This window comes from Macrobrachium rosenbergii, chromosome 51 (genome assembly GCF_040412425.1).
Source record: "Macrobrachium rosenbergii isolate ZJJX-2024 chromosome 51, ASM4041242v1, whole genome shotgun sequence".
In the NCBI taxonomy this organism is placed as follows: Eukaryota; Metazoa; Arthropoda; class Malacostraca; order Decapoda; family Palaemonidae; genus Macrobrachium; species Macrobrachium rosenbergii.
The window spans coordinates 25,520,888-25,532,158 of NC_089791.1; the positions used below are offsets into that span (position 1 = coordinate 25,520,888).

At 39.4% G+C, this 11,271-nt stretch overlaps 1 protein-coding gene across 1 annotated transcript in view; it reads left to right on the forward strand.

Annotated features, from left to right (window-relative positions):
- LOC136833228 (roundabout homolog 2-like) overlaps positions 1 to 8,511 on the forward strand; it is a 29,698-nt gene extending 21,187 nt beyond the window's left edge. Inside the window, 4 exon segments of the mRNA XM_067095100.1 lie at positions 1,603 to 2,181; positions 4,308 to 5,837; positions 6,125 to 6,263; positions 6,265 to 8,511. Of these exon segments, the coding sequence (XP_066951201.1) occupies positions 1,603 to 2,181; positions 4,308 to 5,837; positions 6,125 to 6,263; positions 6,265 to 7,213 (3,197 nt within the window). The 3' untranslated portion in view covers positions 7,214 to 8,511.
- Positions 8,512 to 11,271: the final 2,760 nt, after the last annotated feature.

Below are 11,271 nucleotides of genomic sequence, written 5' to 3' on the forward strand. Positions count from 1 at the left end.
GGTCCTACCGAGAAGATGTTGATCTCTAATTAGCCTTGCTTGTTTAAAGAAGACCGTGAGAGCAATCATATGATGGTAATTTTGCGTTACGATTTAATTCGTATTAATATAATGGTTGTTTTGGTCTTAGAAAATTATTTCTTTGTGAGTTTTTACTTTTCTGTCAAAGAAAACTATTGAGATGGCTATTGTCTGTCCGTCCACCCTCAGATCTTAAGAAGTACTGAGGCTAGAGGGCTGCAAATTGGTATGTTGATCATCCACCCTCCAATCATCAAACATACCAAGTTGCAGCCCTCTAGCCTCAGTAGTTTTTATTTTATTTAAGGTTAAAGTTAGCCATGATCGTGCGTCTGGCACCACTATAGGTACCAACAACACAGACCACCGAGCTGTGGCTGAAAGTTTCATGGGCCGTGGCTGAGAGTTTCATACAGCATTATACACTGTACAGAAAACTCGACTGCATGTTTTACTTCTTTTATATTCGTATCGATTAAAACATCATCTCAAGTTGACAGCAGAGGCTGATGTGAACTGAAGATTAAGCATAAAGATTACTTTTTAGATTAAAAGTATTAATATTACTTTGAAGATCACTTAAAGGTCATTTTAATTAAGATTACCTTCTCCTTGCCTTGTTGACCATTTGAAGGTTGGTGTTCATTTTAGTGGCCGCGAATTAAGGTCCTCGCAGATGTTACTAAAGGGGCGTTGCCCCTCCAACATTTTCGTTGTATACAAATATAGCTGTATGTGGCATCTTCCGTCCCCCCCCTCTCTCTCTCTCTCTCTCTCTCTCTCTCTCTCTCTCTCTCTCTCTCTCTCTCTCACCGTACACAATGAGTATTAAGTTTTCACCCTCTTTTCCTCTTTCCATAAACATGTAGTATTCATTTTTCGCCCATCTCTCCTGTCCTCACCCCTTTCTCTCTCTCTCCTCTCTCTTCTCTCTCTCTCTCTCTCTCTCTCTCTCTCTCTCTCTCTCTCTGTACACTAAGTATTAAATTTTCGCCCTCTTTCTATAAATTTGAAATATCCATTTTTTGTCAACCCAGTCCCATGCGCCTGCCCCCCCTCTCTCTCCCTCTCTCTCTCTCTCTCTCTCTCTCTCTCTCTCTCTCTCTCTCTCTCTCTCTCTCTCTGTACACAGTACTGTAAATATAAAATGTTCACCCTCTTTCCATAATCTTGAAATATCCATTTTTTGTCAACCCCGTCCCATGCACTCCTGCCTCTCCTTCTCTCTCTCTCTGCACAGTGAACATTAAATTTTCAATCTCTTTCCCTCTTTCTATAAACTTGAAATATCCATTTTTTGCCACCCTCCCATGCACCTCTCTCTCTCTCTCTCTCTCTCTCTCTCTCTCTCTCTCTGCACAGTGAATATTAAATTTTCAATCCCTTTCCCCTCTTTCTATAAACCTGAAATATCCATTTTTTGCCACCCCTGTCTCATACACCTCTCTCTCTCTCTCTCTCTCTCTCTCTCTCTCTCTCTCTCTCTCTCTCTCTCTCTCTGAAAAAATCAACATATGTGTAAGCGAGGAGCATTGTACTCCCTATTCTACCATTTCTTTTTCTCCCGTCCGATTTCCCCAGGGGAGCCTCCGGTGATCAGGGAGCAGCCGAGCAACATCGTGGCCCGCCGTAATGACCCTGCCACCCTCAACTGTGCCGCCTCGGGCGCCGCCAGGATCACCTGGTTTCGAGATGGCCAGCAGGTGGTGACGTCATCCCAAGACAGCAGGTCCCACCGGGTCCTCCTGCCCTCGGGGTCCCTCTTCTTCCTCCGGGTGGCCTACAGCAGGAAGGACTCCGACGCCGGCACCTACTGGTGCGTGGCGTCCAACAGCTACGGAGCGACGCGCTCCAAGAACGCCACTCTGACCATCGCGACTCTCTCCTACGACTTCGAGTCCCACCCGGAGCCTCTGGTGAAGGCCCGTATCGGAGACTTGCTGACTCTCCCCTGCAGGCCTCCCAAGGGATCCCCTCCGCCGGAGCTCACGTGGTTCAGGGACGGCCAGGCTGTCACTAACTCGAGCCGCGTCGTTGTGACTTCGGAGGGAGATCTTATCATCAGCAGGGCCGTCATGGAAGACACCGCGACCTACCTGTGTCGTGCCAAGAGTGTGGCTGGGAACAGGGAGGCGCCTCCTACGAAACTCATCGTTATGAGTAAGTTCGAACCCTTTTTTTTTTTTAAGCTTGCACCCTGTATTTTTTCATTCTTGCACTCTATATTTTTTTTATCTTGCACTCTACATTTGTAAATCTTGGACTCTATATTTTTTTTATCTTGCACTTTATATTTTTTATAATCTTGACTCTATATTTTTTAAATCTTGCACTCTGTTTTTTTTTTTTGCCGTGCACTCTACGTTTTTTTAATCTTACACTCTGCATTTTTTAAATCTCGCACTCTACTTTTTTTAATCTTGCACTCTACTTTTTTTTAAATCTTACACTATATTTTTTTCGGAGGTGAACTCTTGAATTCTGTACTTCCTTACTACTTTATAATTTAATATGGATCGCTTGAATTCAGGTTTTAATTCAATTTTCTTTTCTGCTCCGGAAATTCTTTCTTTTTTTTATATATTTTGAATGCTGTAATTTCCTAGTAGCTTAATTTTCCACCGAAATTCCTTCCTATTGTTTAACTTCGTGGCCTACAACTTTTTTCTTTGGCTTGAGGTCATCTGTAAAATTATGACTTCACAATTGTGTGGAAGTTTTACATACAGGCACACTCACATCTATTCTATCTATCTGTCTATCTATTATCTATCTGTTAATATATATATATTATCTATCTATTAATATATATATATATATATATATATATATATATATATATATATACACTTTTTATGGTATTCAACGTAAATATAAAATTTACCTATGTTCAAGTGACTGTGTGTACTATTCTTTATATCCTGCAAGTTAATTTGTTCTCAAGCTGCTTTATTTATGTTAAAGACAAGTTCTCTTTCAATTCCAGTAAAGAAATGCACTCGCTTGTATTAGCTTCGTAAGAACATTTTTCTTTGATATTTTAACTCCGAGTGTTTATCCTTTTGAATCAGTTTTCCTTATTGAACATGTTCATTCACTGATGAAATCATTTCAAGCTATTTACTTCTTACTGAAACAGTTCTTCGTAAGAATGATCAAACAAGCACAAGCACCCTCTCGCTCTGTACGTCGGCGCACAGCTCATAGTATTGGAATTTAGGGATAATGAATGGTCATGTCAGTAATACATTGTTACCTACCTGGTCACTCTCTCTCTCTCTCTCTCTCTCTCTCTCTCTCTCTCACATACATATCTTATAGGGCCACCTGATCTCTCTCTCTCTCTCTCTCTCTCACATACATATCTTCTAGGGCCTCTCTCTCTCTCTCTCTCTCTCTCTCTCACACACACACACACACACACACATCTTATAGGGCCACCTGATCTCTCTCTCTCTCTCTCTCACACACACACACACACACACACATCTTATAGGGCCACCTGATCTCTCTCTCTCTCTTTCTCTCTCTCTCTCTCTCTCTCTCTCTCTCTCTCTCTCTCTCTCTCTCTCTCACACACACACACACACACAAACACACACACACACACGTCTTACAAGGCCACCTGATCCATCTCTCTCTCTCTCTCTCTCTCTCTCTCTCTCATCTTATAACGCCACCTGTTCCATGTTCCGCTTCTTAACTCTCGATGTTCAGATTTTTTTTGTTCGGCTCCAATCTGCCCTATCTGGAGTTCTCCCGACGTTGTTATCCTTTTAATCTGGACAGACACTGGCTTCAGACTAAGTTGTCGAGTGTCTTTATTATTATTATTATTATTATTATTATTATTATTATTATTATTATAAATAAGGTTTTTGTAGATTACAAATTATTCAAATATATATAGCCGGGGTTTTGAACTTGTCAAAATATTGTTTATCGTGGAAGCGAAAAGTCCTTCTCCATTGAAGTTTATTCCTTTAGAATAGTAAAGCGGTTAAAGTAATAAACTAACAGTGGGTTAAGAGAGAAGATTTTCTTCTAACATATTGCAAGAGCAACCCATTTATTGAATGAATATATCTTAGGATCCTTCTCAGCCGTCTTGTGATGCAGTAATGAATTAGTAATCGTATACTTGCTGAACTTGAGACATTTTAAAGTAAGGTTACAAGAAGGTTTATCTTTTGCATTTGTAAAGCAGATTGGTTGTAGTTTATTGATTTTATTTTCAGCTGATTGAAAATTAGTTATAGTAACAAGATGTGTTGTTTTCATTGCAGCTCCACCTTGGTTTGAAGAAAGGCCGGACAATGTAACGACTGCCTCTGGTGTAACAGTGGAACTAACTTGTCGTGCCCAAGGCTCCCCTGTGCCCACAGTCACTTGGAGGAGGCTGGATGGCATCATGCCCCTGGGTCGGGCCACAATTGAAAATCAGCGCCTGGTACTTGAACAGGTTGCTGCAGTTGACTCTGGAATTTATGTGTGTGAAGTCCAAAATGAGGCTGGAGTTGCAACTTCAAAGGCCATGTTGACGGTAGTTGATGCCCCAAAGCTTATGCAACGACCCCAAGATGTTCAGGTCATGGTTGGCAGCCCAGCACAGCTCTCCTGCCTGGTTGAGGGCGACCCAACACCCTTGTTGCTGTGGCGACTCCCTACTCAAGACAGAACTGCCCTTCTTACCCCAGCTCAGTCAAGTGGCCATGTTGCCATTTCTCAAGATGGACAAGTTCTCCATCTTGACACGACGACTACCCAAGATAGTGGAATATATTATTGTTGGGGAGTCAGTGGAGGTGGAGGAGTAAGTGCACAAGCTGAAGTTATGGTTGTAGAAGCTTATCCTCCCCCAGTTATTGGTGTTGGGCCAAAGGATTTAACTCTGACCCTCGGGGATGTTGCTACGTTTCCTTGTGAAGTAGTTAGTGAAGCTGCAGAACCGACTGTTTCTTGGTGGTTCCAACCAGCGGCTCATCTGCCAGCACGTCAACTTGCACAAAGCAATGATGATCCCAGAATTTCTTTGGCAATGAATGGTGCTCTACTCATTAAAGAAATTCAGGCAGATGATGCAGGGATATATACATGCAAGGTAAATGCGAAAACAGGTAGCGTGGAACAAGAAGCGATATTAAGAATAGCTAAAGAACCAGTTGAGGATCAGGATGTCTTACCACCAGCTCCTCCCACAAAGCCTCAAATTATGTTTATTAATGAGACAGCTGTGTATTTGAAGTGGCTCCCCAATTCCCAAATAAACACCAACTCTGAACACTGGTACACAGTTGAGTACTGGCGGCAAGGATGGGACGAATGGCGAGTGGCTGATGCTGTCATGAATGAAGAGTCCTGTATTGTAAAAAACTTGATGTCTGGCAACATATACACATTTCTGGTCAGGGCAGTTAACAGTGGGGGATCCTCCTTCCCTAGCCCTTGGTCAGATCCCATTACCATTCGATCTCCTCGAGACCCATCACTCACTATGGATCAAGTACGCCATGCACGACGTAGACTTTCCAGACCAACTGTTACACTCACCAATGCCTCTCCAACAGGCCCCAGTAGTGTTTTACTTACCTGGAAATTCCTTGCATCAGGACATGAAGCCGTTGAGGGTGTTCTAGTTTACACTGTGTCTGAAGATGGTGTAGTTAAGGTGGCAACTGTATTAGGATCATCATCGTCTTCACACCATCTACATAACTTGCAGCCTAATACTTATTACACTTTCTTCATTGTTCCATTTTGGCGAAGTGTTGAGGGAACTCCATCTAACTCACACTCGCTTACCACACCAGAAGATAGTAAGTATCCATTTATATTTTCATTATCCATGTTTGCTATTGCTAATCATATAATACTCTTTTCAGAATCTTTAATCAGCCATTACAATTGGTGTTACTTATCTAGCATTTGTTGATCCTCAGTGCTTTTAACAAAAACTTTGATGTCATGCAGTGACATTAATTATATTTAGTAACTATTGTTTTTCAAGAAAATACTTTGTTACAAAGTCTTTAAAGTATTATGTTAGAAATCAAAATGTGTCTTGTCACTTGCTAATATTTCTTTATTCTCGATGCTTTCTCAGCACCTGTGGTGGCTCCTAGTGACATAGTGGCTACACTACGTGAAGATGGTTCTACTCTCATCACCTGGTCCCAGATACCCCTAAAGCAAGCTCGTGGTGATGTCATTGGCTACCAGGTCACACTGATTCACAATGGAACAGGCGACTGAAGTTGTTTCTAGCCCCTGGCTTGAAGCACATGGTTTATCCCCTGGCCGTCTTTACACTGTTCAGGTCGCAGCTCAAACTGGAGCAGGAGTTGGGCCTTTTAGTCCTCCTGTCCTTATTGACTTTGGTACTAATAATGTCCAGGGACATCAGCATACATTTGAAAACAGCAACATGGACACTTCAGTAATATATGCCCCACCACAGCCAGACTGGTTACCATATTTGTTAGTACCCTTGGTGATTATTTTGTTTATCGTAACAATAATGTATATCAGGAGACTCCACCATAAATCTCCTCCATCTAACCCACCAAACACCCCTGCTCATTATCAAGACCCATCCATATACCCTGCTCACAACACTATTAATATGTACAGTGAACAAAAGTTATGGCGTCCATCTGAGTGCGAGAAAGAATACAACTTATCCTCTGCTAGACTTCTGCATTCTGATCAACAGATTAATGAATATGCTGAACCAAAAACCCAAGCCAATGAGACCACTGAACCGTATGCAACTACAGCACTTTTAGCTCCAGCATCTCCTCACTTAACGCACACCACACCTTGGCGGCACCACAGGGAAAATTCAGGTGTCCAGATCAACTGGTCAGCTGTCCTTCCACCCCCACCAACATGTCCACCACCGTGTGACCGAGATCTGGGAGATCCTGCTTATCAGCCAGTCCCCCATGGAACATGTATAATGTATCCTTCTTCCTTACCTTACGGTAGTGCAGCGGGATCTGAACAGTACCATAGACCTTGTGATAACACTTCAGAGCACACTTATGACATGTATACCCAGGTAACCCCAAATAACACTCGCGATAGGTTCATAACCTTCAACACACTGCAGAGTCGTGGTGCAGGCAGTACCACCTCGCGACAAGTGAGGTTATCGGAACCTCGAGAGAATAGCAGTGTGTGTGACTCTTGAATACTTTCCTTGTGATTTCCTTTACCAATCTATACTGTTTAACTTTAGTATCTCTATTACAAAAAATTGTGAGGAAGTTGTCTGTTATATGCCATAATTTATTAACCAAAGTCAATTTTATGTACCTGCTCAATTATGGAGTGTCTTAGGGCACTAAACTTATCTAAGTCAAAGGCATTAGAATTTTTCACTTGGCTGCAGTAAAATTAACTGCAATACCTTCTTTCTTACTGCTAGATGGAAGATTGTTCCTTAATGACTGGTTTTCATAACTGTAATACCCTTTATGCTTCGTATTCGCCTCGTGTTGTGGATGATAACTGGTAATACATTAATGGTACTGTTTAGTAGCTTCATAAAGTGAATGACTAAGCCTTCTCGCTGAATGAATCGAGAACCTTTCTACTATTATGTTAGAGTGCTTTCATAGCTAGCTTTGAGAATTACAAGCCACTCATCGGATTCAACCAGCGATGTTGCTTGCTTGGGAGGTTTTGCATTTGCATTGCCTGAGTCAGTTGGCTGCTATTGCAACTCACAGTTCGTAGGTGAGTTGTGTTCTGCTAACATACTGCCGCATAATAATTTCAGGAAACTGGAAGTAACAAACTGCTACTTAACACTGTGAACAGTTAAGTGAACGAATGTCACAAGTTCTCTTCAGTTTTGAAGAACCTGAGATTTGGTGGCTGAATGTATATAATGGTTGTCGTGATTTTTCTTTTTAGCAAAGGTGGTGTCACACGAACAAGTCTCCTGACATCTGTCAGAACCTGGGTGCTAGACTTTTATTTCAAGTGACCAGTTTCTTTTAATAGTGGTGGAAGAATGGAAGTCGATGTCTCACGGGAAGAAAATGCTCACCTTCAGTTTTTGGCAAAAAAAAAAAAATGCCAGGTACTTGGTGCAAAGTTTTGACAGAAGGTTGCTGAATGATGCCAGAAACTTTGACACCACCTTCAGTGATGCAACTGGTAGTGTTTTAAAGCACACTTGTTCTATGATTTTATTTTCCAAAGTCATAAGAACCACTGTAGAATGAAAACACATCGTACAATAGGTTTTTCAGTGAAGGCACGATAGATTCTGAGGTGTCACATATCCAGGATAATTTTCCTTTGTGTAATAGTTTGTGCCAATAGAACTTAATTTTCTTCTTTTGTTACAAGTAACTCCTGTGGTGTTTGCCGGAAAGAAGTTTGTTGTTATTTATCAGAAGTTCATAATTGTGTTGTATATGTATCTATATGATTATGTAAATAAGATATATTTTTGTAATAAATGACATTCTTGATGAGTGTGTTCTCTTTCATTTACATACTTAGTAGTTTACCAACCATGAGGATATTAAAATGCAGAAAGAAATAGTTTTGTTTTGCTGCTTTCAGTATTTTATTGTATTCAAAATAGTATAAAAAGAAGTTCAGAAGGAAAATCAATTCACAGCTTCAAGAATATATATTTTCTTTTCTTGACTTACAGCTCATAAATTTCCTAAGTTAATTTATGTCGGAAGGAGGTACAATGACTATTTTTCTTCTGATGTCTGTGAGGTCTCTTAATTGCTTTTATAGGCGCAAAGAGGAACTGGAATAATTGAAAGCTATTATTGTTGGAAGGTTAATGAGACACAGCCTTAATTTTAAAATAATTCTGTATACACACACACACACACACACACACACACACATATATATATATATATATATATATATATATATATATATATATATATATATATATATATATATATATATATATATATATATATATATATTATATATGTGTGTGTGTGTGAAAATTGACACATGGGAACGTGTTTTACAGAAATAAATTATGTGAGTCAGAAGTTTATAATATATATATATATATATATATATATATATATATATATATATATATATATATATATATATAATTAATAACTAGAGAAATTGAACACAGTTTTTTCTTGTTGGGATTTATAATATATATATATATATATATATATATATATATATATATATATATATATATATATTTATATATATATATATATATATATATATATAAATATATAAACTTCCATTTTATTCTCTGGCCTTTCCTACTCGCGTTCCCACCCACCCCTCTCCTTCCCTCCCCTCCTCCCGGACCCCATCCTCCCAACACAGTATTTTTATGATCACGTTAGAATCATTTAAAAAGGAAATAACGCGGAGATAATCAAAGCCCATGATGCTGTAAACTTGAGCAAATAACGTATTCGTGACAGATAGAGTGACCTTGAAAGACGCTTTTTTTTTGTGTTTTTTTGTCAAATTGCCCATGAGACCGGCGACGAAAAACCTAGTACCAGTAATAGGTCCAGACTGGAGGGGAACCGGGAAAAGGCAACCTCTGTAGGCATTACTTAAGGTTCTTTGCGGCGTCCCTTTGGCCAGTAGCTGCAACCCCTTTCGTTCCTTTTACTGTACCTCCTTTCACATTCTCTTCCATCTTACTTTCCACCCTCTCCTAACACAATTGATTCATAGTGCAACTGCGAGGTTTTCCTCCTGTTACACCTTTCGAACTTTTACTGTCGATTTCCGTTTAAGTGCTGAATGGCCTCATTGGTCACAGTGCTTGGCCTTTGACCTAGAATCTATATTCAATTCAATTCAATTCAGATAAGTTGCTTACTGTAAATGAAATCTAATGACGTTGTCAACTCAGTCTGGGTGTGTGTTACCCATTTCCCTTCGTGATGTAATCAGAATAAACTGAAATTAATCACTTTCGTGATGCAACTGCGAGGTTTTCCTTTTACTGTACCTCCGTTCATTATCTTTATTCCGTCTTACTTTCCACCCTCTCCTAACAATTGATTCATAGTACAACTGCTTTGGGGTTTTCCTCCTGTTGCACCTTTCAAACCTCTTACTATCAATTTCCGTTTCAGCGCTGAATGACCTCATAGGTCCGAAGGCTTGACCTTTGACCTAAATTCTATTCTATGCCAGTTATGGGTTGCCACTTTTTTTTTTTATTAATCTTATAAAAAGAAAATTACCATTTTCTTCTTAGCGACGCTCAAGTGACTTCTGCATCGCTTTCGTGTAAACTTTGGTCGTCTGTCTAGTCTTTTTTTGTAATCATCGAGTAAAACCAACAATTGACAAACAGTGCGCGTGAAGTTTGCCTTAGAATTGAATTGAACTGAATATAGAATTTAGGCCAAAGGCCAAGCACTGGGACCTATGAGATCATTCAGCGCTGAAACGGAAATTGACAGTAAAAGGTTTGAAAGGTGTAACAAGAGGAAAACCTCGCAGTTGCACAATTGTTAGGAGAGGGTGGAAAGTAAGATGGGAGAAAGAGAATATGAAAGGATATACAGTAAAAGGAACGAAAGGGGTTGTAAGTAGGGGCCGAAGGCTCGCAGCAAAGAACCTTAAGTAATGCCTACAGTGCACCGCATGAGGTGCACTGACGGCACTAACCCCCACAATGAAGTTTGCCTTAGAGAGTGAGAATGAAAACGCGGGAGAGTCGTGGGAAAACTCTACCCGAGAGAATACTAGTTATCCCTCTTGGGTAGTTATGTAATAATAACCAAAAATGTTTAGATATCTTTCTAAAGATCTTTCAAACACCAGCAACTTCTTCATTAAATATATATATATATATATATATATATATATATATATATATATATATATATATATATATATATATATATGTATATATATATATATATATATATGTGTGTGTGTATGTAAATGTATGTATATATGAGCTTTTCAGTCGAGAAACGTGCCAAGTGCCATTTTAAAATATAATAAATCAAATTAAAAAATACTTTGACCCAGGATGGCGCTTGGCATGTTTCTCGACTGATAGCCTCATATATACTTATATATATATGCATAAATATATATATATTTTATATACATTACATATATGTATATATATTATGTATATATATATATACAATATATACATATACATATCTATACACATACAAACATACATACATACACGATGCGTTCCAGGGATGCGCCAACTGACAGCTGCGTGTTGGTTCTTTAATCTCT